Below are 18,062 nucleotides of genomic sequence, written 5' to 3' on the forward strand. Positions count from 1 at the left end.
GCATAATCTGAAAGGACCCAGACTGGGGGATAGAGCCCCGGAGGAGGTAGGCGGTGGGCCAGTGGGGCAGTGGGGAGGAGGTGAGGAGGCCTGTGACCCATAGAACAGCAGTAGAAAAGACAAGGGCTTGGGGGCAGATACTCACAGGTTCTCCCTTGGGGCCTTGTTCACCTTTGAAGCCAGCAATACCAGGTTCACCCTTGAAAAGAGAGGCAGGTCCTAACACCAGATTCTCTCCAGGGAGCCTGCCCCACCCCAGAACCCCTGTTCACGATGCCCTCGGATGGAGGCCGCTGTGAGGCCAGGGCAGGAGAGCGTGGGAAAGAGGGGTGATGGGGTTTGACTCCAGAGATGTCAATGGGACTTGGGGGTCACTTTGGGCTCTTACCGTCTGACCTTTCGGGCCCAGAGGACCAGTTGCACCTTGAGGGCCAGGAGGTCCCCGTGGCCCAGGGAAGCCAGGAGCACCAGCAATGCCAGGAGCACCCTGTCAGCATGAGCAGAAGGGAAGGGTGTCAGGAGAGGGGAGAGGCAGGACCAGGCTCGCTTGGGGGAGCAAAGTCCAGGGGCAACACTCACAGCAGATCCTTTGGCTCCAGGAATTCCATCTGTTCCAGGGTTACCCTGAGAAAGGAGACATTGTCAAATAAGCAGCAAAGAATGAACCCCAACCACCTCCAGCCCTCCAGGGTCCAGATCCAGGGACCTGGCATAGGTGCTGTCCATTTCAGGGACATTCCCACCATGTGTTTCAAGGGGAAGATGGGATAGAAGGGGATACATCTAGAGATGGGGACAGGCATTGGGCCAGAATGAAGGTTTGGTGATTGGAGCCCACGGCCGTCAGAGCAAAGTACAGAGTCAAGAATTCCAAGGCCACAGACCCCAGACCCCCCAGGCCAAAGAGAAGCTGCACTTACAGAGGCACCAGCAGGCCCAGGGGACCCAGGAGTACCAGGTTCACCACGAGGACCTTGAGCACCTTCAGGACCACGGGCACCAGTGGGGCCGGCTTCACCCTGGGAAGAGATAGGAAGGATGAAATGAAGAAGAGAGGGGACACAGACCTCTAGTGGGCGGGCAACAACAGCTCAGGGCCAGCTGTGAGCACAGCCCTGGATTATGCACATGCACCCAAGCCCGCACCTGAACATGCGCATTCACACACAGGTCACGCCGCCATTTCTGTCCCTGCCTGACTGAGCTAATGACTTGATGACTTCCCACACCTGCCTCCTCTACTGCTCACCTCCTCTCTACACAGTAAGCCTCCACACGCCACGGCACAGCTACTTACTACAGCAACGGACAACCCACGGTTCCATCGACACCATCAGAAAAGCGTGGGCTGGGGACCCTGCCATCTTGGCACCCTGGGATGATGGATGGACACCGCTCTCTCCTACCACCTCCTGTTTTTCTATTTTATTGAGGAACTGAGGTCCCTTCTAAGTCTCTGAACATCCGGGCTCAGAGCACCACCTCACTCCCATCTGGCTGACGGGTGAAGAGTGACACCCCGGCCCTGGCCCCAGTCTGTTCTCAGTAAGCCAGAAATCCAAGACAAAAGCACATGGGGACTCTGCCCCTCCTTGCTCTCAATGCAGCCCAATTCCCCTTAGGGGGGGCCTCTGGCAAGCCCCCTCCCCCCAGAATGGCTTGTGCTTTTACTTTCATTTTTTCCTAAAAATTACAACCCACTCGAGATGGCAGAGTCCCTGGGGAGGGCTGCCGACCTGGAGAGAGGGCAGAGCCTCCTCAGGTTTCTTCTCAGAACATTCCTGCTTCACTTCGGTAATTATTATTTTCCAAAGGTCAGCCCCCCTCACCTTCCGCTGTCCCTCTTCACAATGGGTCTCCTTTACCCGGCTCCCGGGACCTCAGACACTGTCTGGTTGCCATGGAAACCCCCAGGAGGGGAAAAGCAACCTGATGCCAGTGACACATGGAGGCTCCTTATTCATTCCCAGGGACGTTCACGCTGGAATCCCTCCTGGGCTGCGGGGCCTGGCCCTGAACTGGCTGGCCTCCCACTGGCCTCTAGTAATCCTCCAGAGATCTCCATTAACATGGCTTGGAAGAGCCAGGCACCCCAAATGAAGCAGAAACCTGGAGCGCAGCAGAGGCTCCCTGCCTGTGCCCTCTTCCCTGTCCAGTTCCCTCCAGTGCCCGTCAGGGCCCCGAGCTTGCTCAGCTGTTGGGTCTCCCCTAGGTTTGCCTCCCTTTGCTGCCACTCCTGGCCTTCTGCCCCTACCAGGCCTCTGGTGTATCCCCATCTTCTTCTCTGTCCACCTCTCCCCACTCCAAAGTTGTAACTGGATCTCCCACATTTTATCTTCTGTCTTACTTTCCCTCCAGGTGAGGCTACGAGTGTCTGGCTTTTTGCCTTGCCTAGATGGAGGGGGGCAGTGGGTGGGGTGGTGAGGAGCTACTTCTCAGACGGGAGCAGGTGGTTGTTGAGGGAGCAATGAGCAAGGGTTACAGGGAAAGGACAGCTTCTCGGCATCCAGAAATTCCAGACTGGACAACAGGGCATGTACCTTGGCTCCAGGAGCACCAGGGAAGCCAGGACCACCAGCAGGACCGACAGGACCCTGGAGAGAGTAGGCGGATGAGAAGAGAGGTAAATGCCAGTTCTGACCTCCAAAGCGAGCCACCCCCACACCTCACACTCCTTCCCTCCTCTATACTGATTTCACTCCATATCCATTGTGGCTAAAAAGCCTTGGATGAAAATTGTCCCCATTGCCAGCGTCCCCAGAAACCTTTGCCTGGCTTCAGAAGGCAAAGCAAGTTTCTGACTACATCTGTAGTGAGAAGCAAGAATCTCCATTGACCTTCCTCCTCTAAAAAGACTGCTGAAAGGATGGCTGAGGAAAATGAGCCCATGCTTCAAAGCTTGTTATCAACATGCTCAAGTGATATTTAAAAACGACTTCTCTTTCTTCCTCCTTTCCAGTAGACATCTGAGTGCTGCTGTGGTTGCACCCAATAAACCCTGCAGACTTCACCGGGCTGCTTAATAGGACTTAGAGCACAGCAACAACAATGACCTGCTGAGGATAAAATGAACTTACCGGAGGCCCTGCGGGGCCTGGCTGACCATCGTTGCCTCGGGCACCCTGTGAGCAAGAAGGAAGTGACCATGAGAGGTACCCACAGGCCCTGTCCGTCCCTGCTTCTAGCCCACCCTTATAGAAAACGAAGGAGACACTGTGCCTGGGGTGTCCCAGGGCTGAGCACAAGGATGGTGAGGTGTGGGCTGCAGCTTTGGTGTCTGTGTGAGTGGGTGACCAGAGGGTAGTAGTGGGTTTCTTCTAATCTTTTTTTTTTTTTGAGACAAAGCCTGGCTCTGATGCCAGGCTGGAGTGCAGTGGTGCGGTCTCGGCTAACTACAACCTCCACCTCCCAAGTTCAAGCGATTCTTCTGCCTCCTGAGTAACTGGGATTACAGGCATGTGTCACCACACCTGGCTAATTTTTTTATTTTTATTTTTAGGAGAGACTGGGTTTTGCCATGTTGGCCAGGCTGGTCTGGAACTCCTGACCTCAGGTGATCCACCCGCCTCGGGCTCCCAAGGTGCTGGGATTACAGGCGTGAGCCACTGCACCTGGCCCCTAATCTTAAACAAAGCCTAAATCATTTCTTCTTTTCTTCAACTTCAGTTCAGACCCCAAACATCCCTAACTTCACGGCCAAGTGATCATTTAAAGACTGAGAACTGAGTGCAAGGAAATGAAACAGCGAGACAACCATGTGGGCTCAGTGCTTCCTGCCTTGAAGTGCTTTCAAGGCTTGGTAAACCTCTCTGGTTAAGATTTGGTTAAGGCCTCCTCTTGGTTGACTCCAGGTTGCCTCTTCCTCTGGCCCATCCCCAGACAACCTGCTCTTATGGAAAACAAAGATGCTCACAAGATGTCTCCCACTGGCTCCCTGATGGGGCAGGGCACCAGCCACAGTTCAAAGACTACATCTAAGCTCAAGCCCTGAGAGGCTTTGGCTTACAAAGCAAGGCAAGGTTGCCAGCTCCTTCTCTAGGACTGGACTTGGAGGGGGAGGGTTTTTCTGCCAACTTTGTGGTGGCACCCCTCAAATGCTCTCTCAGGGTTCCTTAGGGCCCAGGGAACTCTTTACCCAAACTCTGGGGGCCACAGGCTGGGTGGAGCTGGGCCTAGGGCCTGACTGAGCAGGTCGGGGGGAACCTTTCCCTGCTGAGTCCTGCCTGCCAGTCTCTGCCTCTCCTTAGAAGCTAGAGAAGGATGCTTTAGGGGGAGCTCGTGTTTTAAATACAACTCAACTCTTCTTCCTGGCTGGGGTCCATTTCTCCTAACGGAGACTCTCCAGATTGGCATTTAAGAGGAAAGCAAGAGAAGGCTTAGAAAAAATGTCAGCAGGAACATAAAGCTTCAGGATTGGCCACAGCCCCTCTGGGCTGGCCTGGCTGCTTCGGGAAACTGTTCCTTGGGAAGCTCTGGAGCACCCTCTCCCCAGAGGTCGGCCAGCAGGGAGGCCCAGGCTGGGCCTGAGCGAAAGGGAGCTGCCACGCTGCTCTGAGAGGCCAGAACTAGGCTGGCATCTGTCACCTCTCCCTGCAGCAAGTCTGGAGAGAGGACACAGTCAGGCCCAAGGGAGGGCACATGACCACAGCAGGCAGACGCCAACCCAGCCCAGTCTCTGGGCCAGCCTTGACACCAGACCAGCACTTGGATCTCCGTGAGCCTGCCCCATGTCTGGGGCCTGCACACCCCGGACACTGCTACAGCTCCCTCTGGAAGTCAAGGTTGAGAAGGCTGCTGGGAGACCACAGAGTAGGGGCCTCGCAGAGCAGACTCCAGAGAGGAGTGTGATGGGAGGGGAGAGGGAGGAGGAGCAAAGAAGGGCTCAAAGGCAACGTTGTCAATCTTCTAAGCCAAATCCTATACACGCTGCCAGCCTAACTACCATGGGGACAGGAACCAGCAAAGAGAAGCAAGAAACAGAGCGGCTGTGCCCGGGAAGGAGGGAACAAGGACAGGGGATGGAGCTTGTCTTTAGCCCATGCAGACCAGGGCCACTGCAGCTCTGAGCCTCGCTAAAAGGCCACAAGCCAGCATCCTGCTAATCTGTAGAAACGGCAGTGTTTCTTGGCAGCCTCAGTGCTCTCTAATCCCCTCACACAGAGTGACCCTGGGGCAAGGCGCTTCAGCAGCTCTGGCTGACAAAGGGGGCGGGGGTCGAGGCTGCTGCTTATTTCACTGATCTGCCATTGAGGGAAACTTCTGCCAAACAAGACACATTAGCTGGAAAGCAGCACAACGGAGTGAAGCTGATTTATTTTGGCCAGCCCTGCAAGGACCTGTGAGGAGGGGCCTCAGAGCTTGGGTGGTGGGGGTATGAAATCAGCAGAAAGCATAATCTTTCTTAAACACGGCTTTCATCGCATCACTCGCCTGACCAAGCGCCTACAAGGACTCTCTATTGCTAAGGAATCAGAGCTAAACGCCTCCGTCTGGCACCCTGCACCCTCCCTCAGCTGCCAATCCCCTCACCCTTAATTTCCCACATTAACTAGAGGCCACCAGAGTCTGAGGCTGCAAGGCACCATTTATCTTAAGCTATTTCACTTTTCTGTGTCTCGGTTTTTTGATTTGTAAAATTGGGAGAAGAATAGAACCACCTCTCAGGATGTGGAGGAAGATGAGACCAGGTAAAGCATGTAGGGTATTAAACACAGGAAGTGCCTATGGAATGGTGGCCCCCGGTACTATAGCATAATATCACTCACAGCAGCAGCCAGCATAGAGCTCTGTGAGTTGATGCTCACCTGTTCCACTTTTCTAGGGCATCGGAGCAACCAGGAAGAACAGAGAGCAGCACGGTGGTGCTATAGCCAATTAAGTCTGTCTGTAAACTCCAACTGGATTGCCCAGGGAGTGGGTGGCGTCTGTTGAAGGGATTACCTGATAATCTGGATTGGTTAAGAGAATCCTGCTTTCATCCATCCACCCTCCCATTCCCATCCCTCCTCCTTCAACTGTGCAGACTCAGCCTGGGAATTTTTGATGGGCACACTCGGGGTGAATTCTTAAGGGATAACAATACTCCCTATGCTTCATAGGGTTGTTTCAAGGGTCAAGAGAAACAAACCTGTAAACTCTAAAGTGCTTGGCAAATGGTGGTGTTTGGCTTTGTCAGTTACTCACCGCAGCACCAGCAGGGCCAGTCCGTCCTCTTTCACCAGGCAGGCCACGAGGACCCTGGAACACACACGAGGACAGCCTAAGCATGAGTTGGCTTCACGGTGCTCAGGGTGACCATTTCTACCTGTGGGCCCTTTGCAGATACCAGAGGAGAGGGAGGGTGCACACACCCAGGAAACCAAGGACCTCCTGATGGTGCTGGCTCCTTGACTAGCCAGGATGCCTCAGATCACACCCAACAGTTTTCTCCCCAGGCATAACACACAGATGTTCCTGTTGCTACCTATTGAGAACCTTTGTTACAAGCACACCTACCTTGCTCCTTGCAGTAGATGAGCTTGACAAAATGTTGAGACTCAACAGAATTTTTTAAAATGGGAGCATCTTTAGTGTGTTAGCATGGCTATCTTAAGGAAATGTTGGTGAAATCTTGAACAAATGTATCTAATACATTTTGCTTTTTGCTCACAGTCAGATGAAATCTACATTAAATATGAATTTTGCACAAAGGGAGCTCTTTGCAGCCATCTGATAGTCTGAAGAGTCTCTGATAAGCCTTCCTGGAGGGTGTCCATACTTACCATTGGGCCCGGAGATCCGTTCTCACCCGGGGAACCACTCTCACCCTGGAAAAATGATGCACAAGGTCAGCGTCTGGGACCCCATTCTTGGCCCCCAGAAAACTCCTAGGGAAGACGCCAAAAGCCCTAGTCACCTCAGCCCGCATTGACACAAACTTCAGTCCTGTGAAGGACAATGCCCTGAGCTCTCCAGGTCTGCTGTTGGCCCATCAGGATGTAGGGCTGGTGTTCCCAGCCACGGCTGTTCTGAGGAGCTAGTTCCACTGAGCTCCACAGTGTCTCCCTGGCTAGGAAGAGGGAGTCCTCAATGTCTCCCTCCTCCCCATTCCATTGCACTTTCTGGCCTCTCACCTTCACACCAGGGGCACCCGCCTCTCCCTTAGCACCGTCCAGGCCTGGATAACCCTAGGGAACATGAGAAAATGTTCAATCACACTTCTGGGAAACTCAAGTTGGAAGAAATGCACGAGCCCCAAAGTGCTTTTCTCTCCCCGCAGGCATCTCTTCCTTCCAACCTCCTCACCCGTGATACTTACTCTGTGACCTTTGACACCAGGAAGGCCTGGGGTTCCTGGGAAACCGCGAGCACCCTGCAATCCAAAGTGGAAGTGTTCAGAGCACAGAGTAAAATAACAGGGGGAAGCTGCCCTGGGTTGCAGGAGGGCCTCCAGCTCCCTTGGGCCACCAGGGCATTGTCTCCAATCCCCACACTTGGACAGCTCTTTCAGTAAAACCCAGACCATCCCTCCCCATACCCCCCATTTTATGCAAAGTGGTATAAATAACAACTGCCCAGCCTCCCTCATGGGAGCCTGAGTGGAGATTACAAACATGGTCGTGATAAATATAGGGGCTACTGGTGTTCCATCTCAGAAGTGACCTCATTGAACTGGATGCACTGGGTTTAAGGCCACGGGGAGGGAGACGCTGGGAAAGATGCCTGAGGCTGGGAAAGGTGGCATTTACCTGAGGACCAGGCGGACCTCTTTCACCAGCTTTTCCAGGTTTTCCAGCTTCGCCCTGAAGGGAGAGAGAGATACCCCAGCTTCCTCAGAGACGCAGTAGCATAGTGGGGGCACCCCAGAGGGCTTCCCTCCTTCCAGCCGTCCATGCCTTTGCCCACTGGCTCACTCATCTCCCTCAACTCCTTCAGACTCCACATGCCTGGATGCCTTTCATGGTTCACGATTTATTCTTTTGGACACATGCATAGCCCATGGGCAAGCTCCTCTGTCCTCACCAGCCTCTGACTTCCCCTGAGAGGCTTTTTCTCTCCTCTCCTGGGCTCTGCTGACTGGACGTGCTCTCCCTAACCTTGAGAGACTTTTACTGTCTAATGCTATTCATAAAAATAGCCCAAGAGTGCCAATTCTTGTCTCTTCATTTCGTTTGCATCCTTTGTAGACATCCTGACTCAGGCTGCGCTTTTTCTAACTCATTTACAATTAAGATAATGCTGGGTTGTTGAACGCTTCTTTCTTTGTTTTTTCTTCTCTACATCTTTCTGCCTTGTGTTTTTTCTCTCTCTTCTCTCATTTCTCAATTTCCCTTCCTGGGGCTAATGATGTTTTAATTATTTCTCTTCCCCTTGGATCCAAAGCAGTCCCCAGGGAACTTGCCAGCACAGTCACAGTGGCCATATAGATAGGAGATGGCATCAGGGTTTGGGACAGCCGAGTCTTGCTCCTCAAGACATCTCCACCCTGGGTGCCTCCCTGTCACTCCCCCAGCACACACCTTCTCCAAGCCCTTTCAAAGGAGGCAGCTCCTCATTTGTCTACTCATGTATACTCACATCATCACCAGGCTTTCCAGGGGGACCAGGAGGACCACGGGGACCCATGGGACCCTACAAACAAAGGAAGAGAGTTTAAGAGATGGTTAGAGAGGGAAGACACCTGAGCAATGGACAAAACTTGGACATTGTAGTTTTGGAAGCCAGTTCTTCTATGAAGAAGAAAGATGGGAAGGTCAGAACAGAGGTGCAGAGACCACAGTGGGATGCAGCAGCAGCACAGGCTGGGGTGACCCGGAAAGGGGGCTGGTAGGACAGAGTCCCTGGTGGCCCTTGCCACACTGGGCTGTCTGTCAGAGTTCCTCCACAGCTAGGAAGTGACATCTGAGTTTCCTTGGGGCCACCAACTGTGGGAAAGAGCTGGGCAGAGCCTGGGAGGGACAGCAGCTGTGGTCCCAGTGGTCTATCATTACAGGCTCCCCCGGAGAGAGGACAGGGCCGTGTCGGTACTCACAGAGACACCAGGTTCACCAGGTTCACCAGGATTGCCTTGAAATCCTTGAGGCCCCTAAAAAGTAAAATGAGGACACCAGGTGAACCCCTATAAACAACTAAAACATCATAGTGCTTGGGAATCATCTGTGACACCGTGGAGGCGAAAAGACTTGTAGGTACTTACAGGAGCACCTGCAGGGCCTGGAGGTCCTCGAGGTCCCATGGGGCCCTGCACCAGAACAGAAAATGAGGGGTTTACTGCACATGCTTCACCAGTGGCCTCCAGTGTGCCATCTTCTCCTAGCCAACAGCCCAGACAAAGGACAAGAAGTTACTCTGTGGGCAAGGGGCCTAGAGTGGCTGCTCCCTCTCATTTCCCACTCCCCACGCAACACTCTATTTTTATTTATAGGCACCATTTGGACAGAAAAGCTGGCCTTGCTTTCTCCTGGACAGTAGCCATGTTTACTAAAGGCTGAGTTTCATTTAGCATGTGCCAAGTCAGAGCTGCGGGGCTGAGATTTCCTGCTGGAAGTCTGTGGATGCTGGAGAACAGTAGCTGCTGTCTGCATTCTTCAGTTCTCATTCCAAGAGCAATAGCAACTGGCCTTCTAACAGATCAGCCTATATGCATCTCTCCATCTTCATTCTTCTTAGTCACTCCAGCGCATCATTAAAAGTGGCATCCATTGCCATTAAAAACCAAATACTTTGGGCTAGCTGAATGGGAGGTTACATAACTATGGAGGAGAGCTGCTCTAAGCAATTATCTGTGAAGCAGAGGTTGTCAGACTCTCTGGCTCTGCTAAGGGCCACCTCCTGCCATTTTCGCTGCAAAGAACTAGTGTCTTTTCTTACCATTGGTCCTTGCATTACTCCCATCTGGGCGCCACCAGCCTTTTCATCAAATCCTCCAGCCATCTGGGCAGCAAAGTTCTGCAAAGAAACCCAACATTAGGAGGTTGAAAGGCACTAGGTCTTCCCTACTTGGCTAGGTAAGCTCTATCTGGATACAAAGAACTCTACTGAGATAAACTCTGACTGTTGGAGACTAACCTATCATTGATCAGAATTACCACTGATGCCTGGAAAGTACTTTGGGGAATGGATGATAAGGTGGCAAAATCTGGAAGGGAAAGTGTTATTTGGAGAAGTATCAGTTCCTCGCATGTCATTTTATAAAATTATTTTTATGTTCTAAAATACGGCAGATATTATTTAACATATATGGAGAAACATAACCAAACCTTCTAAGGGTGTTCTTTATTCTTTAAGACTTTAATGCCCAGCAAAAGACTAAAATCAACAGTCTTGGAATATTTCAGCGAGAGATGTAGTAGGCATCTGTGAGCCCGTTTAAGTTTAAGAATTTACAATACAGCAAACGTCAAAATAGCAAACCTGCAAAAACTAGGCAATCATGTAATTTGCTGATTGGTTTGATTCCAAAATTGACTTTAGCCACACACCTTCACTCAGTGGAGTTCTTTCATGAGAGTGAATAGTTGCTTGGAATGTACTTGGCAAGGACCAAGAATAAATGTCTTCCAAGGACAGTGGTCACTCTTCTTCCAGGGAAATACAAGTGCCCAGTCATCCTTTCTCCTAACCCTTACACCCACCCCCAAGCATCAACCACACGGTACAGATGCCTGGAAGCCAGGTAACTGAAGACTTTCTTTATAGAATCCCAGTTAGTGAAAAAAAGCCAGCCCTTAGCACCACAGTCTCATGCCTAATATGTGACTCTACTAAATTATAGGCCTGAGGGCAAAGCCCATGGACAGGCTATGTACACACTGCTGGCAGCCCTGGGAGCCAGCCAGGTAAGTGCAAGTAGCAATTTAAAAGCCACATTTCTGGAGGGACAGCCTGAAGGAACGGGAAGTAAGGATACTTACTCCACCAAGACCAGGGGGACCAGGGGGGCCAGGAGGACCAGGGGGGCCAGGATTTCCAGGGGTCCCAGGTTCTCCATCTCTGCCACGAGGTCCAGGGGCACCCTTGGCATAAAGAGAAAAAGGCATCAATGGGAAGCCGTGTTTCTCCAAGCGCCATCTGTCCCTGGGCTGCTGTGTAAGAGGTGACCAGGCTCTTAAACACATGGTAGGGCCTTGGGGGTCCTGGGAAGTCCACCAGAGTCAAGCAGCATTACTTTTTACTCACTTTTTCACCTTTGTCACCACGATCGCCTCTGGGTCCTTGTTCCCCTGCAGGTCCCTGAAGGTGAAGAACATGGTGAGGCGACAGCAAGGCCAGGAACCTGCAGGTCAGTAACTCACGTGCAGTGAGGAAGGGACGGAGAAAGGGATTTCCCCCTTTCTTACCTGAGGCCCAGGAGGTCCTTTGGGTCCTACAATCTGTGAGAGACAACCCCACAGGATGGTTAGTTAGAGGAGAGCACAAGGAAATGACCCATTTCGAGCAGCAACTGGGACACCAGGTAAGAATAATTTGAACTTACATCCTTGATGTCTCCAGGTTCTCCTTTCTGTCCCTGAAACATGAAACATTCACAGGATTAAGCTGAGTAAGCCCACTAAGCCCCTAGTCTAAAACCCTGCCAGCAGCCCCTGTGTTGAGGTGCCCTCTGAAACAGATACCTTCTGATGTCTAAAAAATCACAGACTGGATTAGCATAGCATTGCTTTTGAAGCAGGAAATATAAAGGCAAAAAAATATGAAAAAAGAAAAAGAAGAAACCCTTACCTTTGGTCCTGGTTGCCCTGCAAGGGGGGAAAAAAAAATAATAGAGAAGAAAAAGGTAAGAATCTTGAGATGGAAAAATACCAATTCTTGTCATTCAAACACTCATTAGATCACACAAGTAAAAGGACACAACCAAGGAAGGTGGCAGCTTCCTGTGACTCCACTGAACCCCTCTGTTGGGGTGTTAGGGCCACTGTGGCCCTGGGGTTGCTGAGGTCCCATGAGGAATGGAGGTGACCCAGACTTTGTTATTCAAAAAGCAGACAGCATGCAAAAGAAAGGAGCAAGGGCAGCACAAAAAGGCAATGAAGAACTCAAGATCTAATCAGCCACGAGAAGGAAAGCACAGATTCAGTCTCTCTTCCCCCCACAGGGTAACCCCAAGCCCTCCCAGAGGAAGAGTTAGGCACTTAGAAAGGTCTTACATTAGAGCTGCGTCTCCTTGAAGCAAGCACAAATAAAAACACAAAAACAGCAAGGCATATGAGTTATGAAGAGTATCGGAGCATCAGATCCTGTGCCATCCCCAGTCAATAACCCCTCCCTTACAGTAGCAGCAAAATAGTAAAGGCAAGTAACACTTCGCTCACATGGGCCCCTCAGAAAGGATCTGGGAATCTATACATTAAGGAGCCAGTGTTGCTGAAGTGTTAAGGAAAGGCAACTTCTCACTTCCCTTGCCACAGCCTTCTCTACTTCAGCAGGAAGGGGACAGCAAGAACTACCCAAAAAATCTAGACAAGTGTCCCCACTCACTCTGCAGGGAGATAGGATAGGACATCTGTATGAATGCTGGGAAGGGGTGTCACCTGCACATATATCATCCACCAGCACTGGATCTAACTGGGAGTTTATAACCACCCACCACAGTGCAGACATATGGGGCTCTGTCTCCACCCGTCCCCACTAGAACTCCCAAAGCCTAGCCCTTCCCTCTGCTATTATTTTGCTTCTGAATTAGTGGTCAACTCCAAGAGAGGTAATAGCAGGTAGGAAACTACCACCAATGTTCCATAACTCAATGAGGGAGCCTGCCCCTACTGTCTCCCCACTAGCTGGCAGAGCTTTCTTCACACTGAAGACCACATACATGGAAGTCTTCTAAGGAGAAGAGAAGATGTCAGTGGCAGAGGAGGAATTAATTCATGGATTGGCCAGACAGAGCATTTGATCTCCATAGTAGCTCTAGTAATTTGCAGAGATGATTTCAGAGAGGATTTTTTTTTTTTTTTTTTTTTTGTAGAATCACATCTGTCCTTCATGTGTCTTAGAAGCAAATGTTTTTGGAGATGTTGGGCAAAGAAGGACCCCTCTAGCGTCTCAAGCTCCCTTACTCAGTTTCAACCTGCAAGTGAGAAGTGGCCTTTCATTTCTACCCCAGCTGCCAGGTCCCATGGATAACTAGCCCCTCTGCTTTGCAGAGACGACCAGCATCTATGGGAGCATGTTTGCGGTGCTTGCAAGTAATTTATTTATGTTGAACAGGAAATAAATAAATTACAACCACTGGCAGTGGCGAGGTCAGTTGGGCAGATGGGGCAGCACTCTCCGAAGGGGATCTCGGGGCTGAGGCAGTCTTTCACGTCTTCACAGATTATGTCGTCGCAGAGGACAGTCCCAGTGTCACAGACACAGATCCGGCAGGGCTCCGGCTTCCACACATCCTTATCATTATACCTCTGCCCATCCTGCACACAGCTGCCAGCCTCCTCTGCACCAAGGGTGGGAAGGGAGAAGCAGAGAGCCAAGGGAAGGAGGGGGTGGGGAGCCAGAGAGAAAAAGAGAGAGGTTGCAGTCAACTTGACAGAATTCAAATGCTGAAGGATGTAGGCTGGGGCCACCTGGACATATAGAACTTAAAAATTATTTTCCTAAAACATCACTGATTTTTCCATGTATTCAACAAATATTTATTATGCACCTTGCACCATGCTCTGTATTCACCAGTGAAAATCTTGACCCAGCAATGAAGGTGGGGGGTTACTATACTATTCTCTTTACCCACCTAATATGGGGGAGACCAGGTGATGGGGTGGGTGGGGGGAGTTGAAGGGTGAGCAGAAGGGAGGAGATGAGATATTCTGAATAGGAACTCTGGGACTATAAAAAGAAAGGAGACAGAAAAATGGTGAGACCTGCCCTCCCCCAGCCCAGGATCAGAGAAGTCTTCTTTCTTCTGCCTTCCTCTGGGAATTATGGGATTTGCTAAATACAACTGACAGCTAACATTCAGAGGGGATGTAGAAAATTCTACCTACAAAAATTGGAATCTATAAGCAGCCAGGCTCCAAAAATAGATATATAAGAGAGGGGGGTGAAAAGATGAGCTATTAGACTTAAGATCTTGTCTCATTCTTTGAACCATATTAGAATTAGGACCAATTTGGGGAGCGGGTAGACCCATTCAAACGATACACTTGGGGCTTGGACAGGCTATAAACTACTTAGGTGGCAAGGGGGCCAAAGCGCCCCCAGTGCTGACCTCCACCTGTAGCCCTGCTTGGAGATGCCCTGCCTCCATCTGAAAACAGCACCCCGATTTGGGGAGCAGGGGTCCTTGAATACCTGGTTAGGGCTAAGATTGGCCAGGCCAGGCCTGGCCTCCTCCAAGAATGCAGAGGAAGAATAGCAGGGACTAGTCCCCTCCACCAGCGCCCTGCCGTCTGGAATTCATGCTGCAAATGAAACCTGTGCTGACAAGAGCGCTCCTTAGCAGCCAAGGACTGTAGAGCCCGCACCACGTGCTAGGGAGCGCCCAGCGCTGTTTTTCTCATCAAAATCCCCAAGGCAATGGCAGCAGCAGGAGATGAATAATAGGAAAGAGCCACAAATCCAGAGGGTGGAGAGAGAAACGAGCCTGCCCACTGCTCTTTAAGGAGAGTGAAAATCTAAAGATAAATGTTCCTTTTTACTTTCCCACTAGAAGAAATCCGCTCAGCCTTTGGGCAAGATAATCACAGGAGGGTGAGAGATCCCAGGGAAAATACAGAAGTTGCTGGGACACACCCACCGTTAAAATAGCTGGAGCAGTAGAATGCAGGCGGTGAGGAAGGTGTGGGAGAGGAGGCGTCGGTTAATGCGCTCCAGCCCAGACTAAGGAAGAGCCCACCCACACCCATGAGGACCCAGCGAGGAGAGGGGGAAATGCTTGGAGAGGGGCCACTCCCAGTGCGGATCAGATTTCCCGGGGAAGGGCGGCCCGGGATGCGCGGGCGCAGGGGCGGGGCCAGGCTGCGCTGGGTGTAAGAGCCGCTGGGTGACTCTGTGGCTGCGGCTCTGGACACGGCTCGCTCACAGACATTGGCAGAGTGAAAAGTGGGATTAAATGACTGCCCCAGAAAGGAGCCAGCGCCGTAACCGGATCCCCTAGGTGTGGACGGAGGAGCCCAGCACCACCATAATTGCTGCTCCAAAACGGCTGCCGATAGCATCCCGGCGCGCCTGATCCGGTTCCCCTCATTACCGCAAGGCCGTATAAGTGATTCTTTGTGGCAAGCCAATTAAAAAGCTACCTCTTTCGGGGAACTGTTTTGCTTCACCGCCGCTCTGCGCAGGGCTGGAGCCGGGAGGTGGCGGCGGGCGGGCACAGGGGGGCATTGTGGGAGAGGGGGTCGGGCAGTACGAGAGAACCCACCGGACCTCGTCTCTCATGAATGGGGCTTTTCTCGAGCGCACACAGAGCCCGATTCACAGGTCTCCGCGAGGAACCAGTTTAAATAAATACGGGCAGCGTTTCAGCCCCATCTGGAAGCCATCGCTGCCAATCTCCCAACGCAAACAAGCCTCACAAAGGAGGATTGAGATCTCTCCCCTGAGCCAGGGGCACTGTCGGAGGCGAGGGCTCTGAAATGCAGATGAGGGTCAAAGACGCCGCCGCCAATAAGTTTCTCAAACTCGTGGAAAGATGGGGAGGAGGGGTGTGGCCGAGCTCTAGGTTTCTGACATTCCTGACGTCCATGCAGACTGCGCATTTCCCCACGTCACACCTAGGGGTCCGCTGACCCCAGGCGGAGGGGTTACAAAGGTGGGATGCTCCAGGGCGCAAAATCAGCCTCTCGGATGCAAAATCACACTCCCTCTGGGAGGAGGAGGAGCGACTGGAAGGTGTGGGCCGGAGAAGCTGTGGAATCCCTACCTCCCAGGAAAGATGCGGCGGTGAGAGAGCTCTACCGCTTAAGCAAGCGACCCTAATACCGGATGGAGAATTTAAGAATTATTTTAAAGTCACCCAGCTAATTCCATTGCGAACTAAGGCAGGGGTCAGTCAAGAAGACATCTTTGTGGGCGTGTGCTTGCAAATTTAGTACAAAAATATAGTCAGTCTGAGTCCAGGCCGCGTATAGTCACGCTGTATTCCTCAAATGCCCGGGAGCGCCCCTCCAGCTCAGCGCACTACCGAGTGACCCGGCCAGTCTCCTGCTCCCGGCTCCTCGCAGCTGCGCCGCAGGCACCAGCCCTGCCCCCGCCGCGCTAATGAACGGAAAGCCCGCCTGAGCCCGCCGCCTTCCACGCTATCCCTGGAGACAGCCTGGTGGCAGGAGAGGGCCCACAGAGCCTCGAAGGCAAAGAACTTTGATTCCCCCTGCCGAAGAGTTTCCCTCTGCGATTGATTTACAATCTGTAACATACAAAGACAGGGCTGGAATCCCAGCCGTCGGAAACGTGCCCAAACACGTGGAAAAAAAAAAAATCCTCTCTACCTAATACACTTTCCAGGCTTCGTTTGTCCTGAATATAATCCCAGACAGTGGACCTTACCAAAGGAGGGGTAGAAAGAAAGGTGCAGTTCGAACAGCCTTTGGACCCGACTACAACAGCCATCTCTAACTCTACCGGTTGAAATAGTTGTAGCAATCGTAGCAATCGACCAGCTTGCCCCGCTTCCCTGACACACACACACACACACACACACACACACACACACACACACACACACAGACACACACCACGCAGCCTGACTAGGTGAGTTCCAGAATTTAGAAAAGTAACTCATTGTAGTACCTCCGGGCGGCGGGGAATGGGGTAAGACCGCGGGGAAGGGGGCGCTATTTTCGGGGGCATTTGAAAAGCACGGTCTGGTTGGAATGTTATCGTCTTTCAGACGATCTCTCCTACTGGAAGTTTCTGTACCCTTTATCAGAAGACAGGCGCAGGCGGACGGAGGGAAGTCGAGATGAGCGCGAGGGCTGCACCTTGCTCCAGGGCCAGCTGGGTGGGGAGAGTACCCTAAAGAGGCGCTGAGGTCTCAGAGCCTCTCCGAAGCCATTCTTTGTGGCCTGGGATCTCAGCCCACCAGTGTCAGAGTGTTAGTCCCCTTTGTCTAACTCTCCTTTGAGCCCACCAGCCACCAAGCCTTGAACAGGCTGTGAAGTCAACCCTTTGGCGTTTGCTTGCTCCCTCGCTCGCGTTCTCTCTTTTCTACTTCTCCTAAGTTCGATGAGTTAAGATCTGTTTTTGCAGAACTCGAAGTGCTTCGAAGAGACGAGCTGCGTGCATGTGCGCCTAATTATCAAAGCTGGTGGAAAAGAGCGCATTTATATCTGTGCGCAAACTTCTCCCAGCCAACACTTTGCAAGTTCAGTATTCTAGCGCAACGTAAGGACCTGCAAATACTTGCAACCGCGATGGGCACCGAGGACCCTGGGACAGAGTCCTTGACTCCCAGAACTCTGCTCGGTGAACTCCTGCGTGTCCTGTGCCTAAGTCAGCGAGCTACGACCCCGGGAGCTGTTTTAGTCCGGAGCCGCGGGCTCCAGAGCTGGAGCGGGCCAGGGAGAAGGATGCTGAGGGACGCATAGAAGGCAGGCAGGCAGGGGCAGGGGACGACTTACGGACATCCTGGCCCTGACACCGAAGGACAGCGGCGACGAGCAGCGTCAGCAGCACCAGCGTCTGGGAAGCCCCGAGGCGAATCATGGCTCACCGCGGGGCCTGGCTGAGCCGGGCCCGGGCGGAGCGCAGCGAGGCGGCAGGAGCACAGCGCGGGTCCGGGTCTCTACCGCGCCCTCATGCAGGAGGCCCTTGGAGCAGGAGGAAGCGGGAGACCCGGCAGCCCAGCAGCGCTCTGCGTCTTCTCCCCGCCGCGGCGCCCGTTATATGCGCCCGGCCCCTTTCGAGGCTGGAGAACTCGCCCAAACCGCGGGCCGCCCCCTGCCCCCCGCTGGGCTGTAACCTGAGCCCCCCGCCCCCGGAGCCTGCCTGGTCCCTGCCAGTGCCCGCACCTGCCCAAGCCGGACCCCCCTCTCTGCGAGTCCCGCTTCCCGCCCCCCACCCCTAGGGCGCCGAGTGGCCTGATCGGGCGGGGCGCAGAGATGGCCCCTGCCCCCCAAACCCGGGACTGCCGCTCTGCCCCCCTCTGACCA

General features: G+C 52.7%; 1 protein-coding gene across 2 annotated transcripts in view; it reads right to left on the reverse strand.

Annotated features, from left to right (window-relative positions):
• The window catches only part of COL2A1 (collagen type II alpha 1 chain), a 31,504-nt gene extending 13,658 nt beyond the window's left edge, over positions 1-17,846 (reverse strand). The window contains exons 1-22 of one of the 2 annotated variants that reach the window (XM_003906269.3): positions 17,532-17,846; positions 13,205-13,411; positions 11,701-11,717; positions 11,456-11,488; positions 11,319-11,351; positions 11,158-11,211; positions 10,893-10,994; positions 9,850-9,927; positions 9,176-9,220; positions 9,011-9,064; positions 8,557-8,610; positions 7,728-7,781; positions 7,298-7,351; positions 7,113-7,166; positions 6,762-6,806; positions 6,184-6,237; positions 3,078-3,122; positions 2,541-2,594; positions 921-1,019; positions 580-624; positions 389-487; positions 146-199 (exon numbers count right to left, since the gene is read on the reverse strand). In XM_003906269.3, the coding sequence (XP_003906318.1) occupies positions 146-199; positions 389-487; positions 580-624; positions 921-1,019; positions 2,541-2,594; positions 3,078-3,122; positions 6,184-6,237; positions 6,762-6,806; positions 7,113-7,166; positions 7,298-7,351; positions 7,728-7,781; positions 8,557-8,610; positions 9,011-9,064; positions 9,176-9,220; positions 9,850-9,927; positions 10,893-10,994; positions 11,158-11,211; positions 11,319-11,351; positions 11,456-11,488; positions 11,701-11,717; positions 13,205-13,411; positions 17,532-17,616 (1,419 nt within the window). In that variant the 5' untranslated portion in view covers positions 17,617-17,846. Of the gene's footprint in view, positions 1-145; positions 200-388; positions 488-579; positions 625-920; positions 1,020-2,540; positions 2,595-3,077; positions 3,123-6,183; positions 6,238-6,761; positions 6,807-7,112; positions 7,167-7,297; positions 7,352-7,727; positions 7,782-8,556; positions 8,611-9,010; positions 9,065-9,175; positions 9,221-9,849; positions 9,928-10,892; positions 10,995-11,157; positions 11,212-11,318; positions 11,352-11,455; positions 11,489-11,700; positions 11,718-13,201; positions 13,412-17,531 lie in introns of both variants that reach the window. The other variant, XM_031650439.1, reaches the window with a different exon arrangement.
• Between the last annotated feature and the right edge of the window lie 216 nt (positions 17,847-18,062).

The sequence above is a fragment of the Papio anubis genome, chromosome 9 (genome assembly GCF_008728515.1).
Source record: "Papio anubis isolate 15944 chromosome 9, Panubis1.0, whole genome shotgun sequence".
NCBI classification, from domain to species: Eukaryota; Metazoa; Chordata; class Mammalia; order Primates; family Cercopithecidae; genus Papio; species Papio anubis.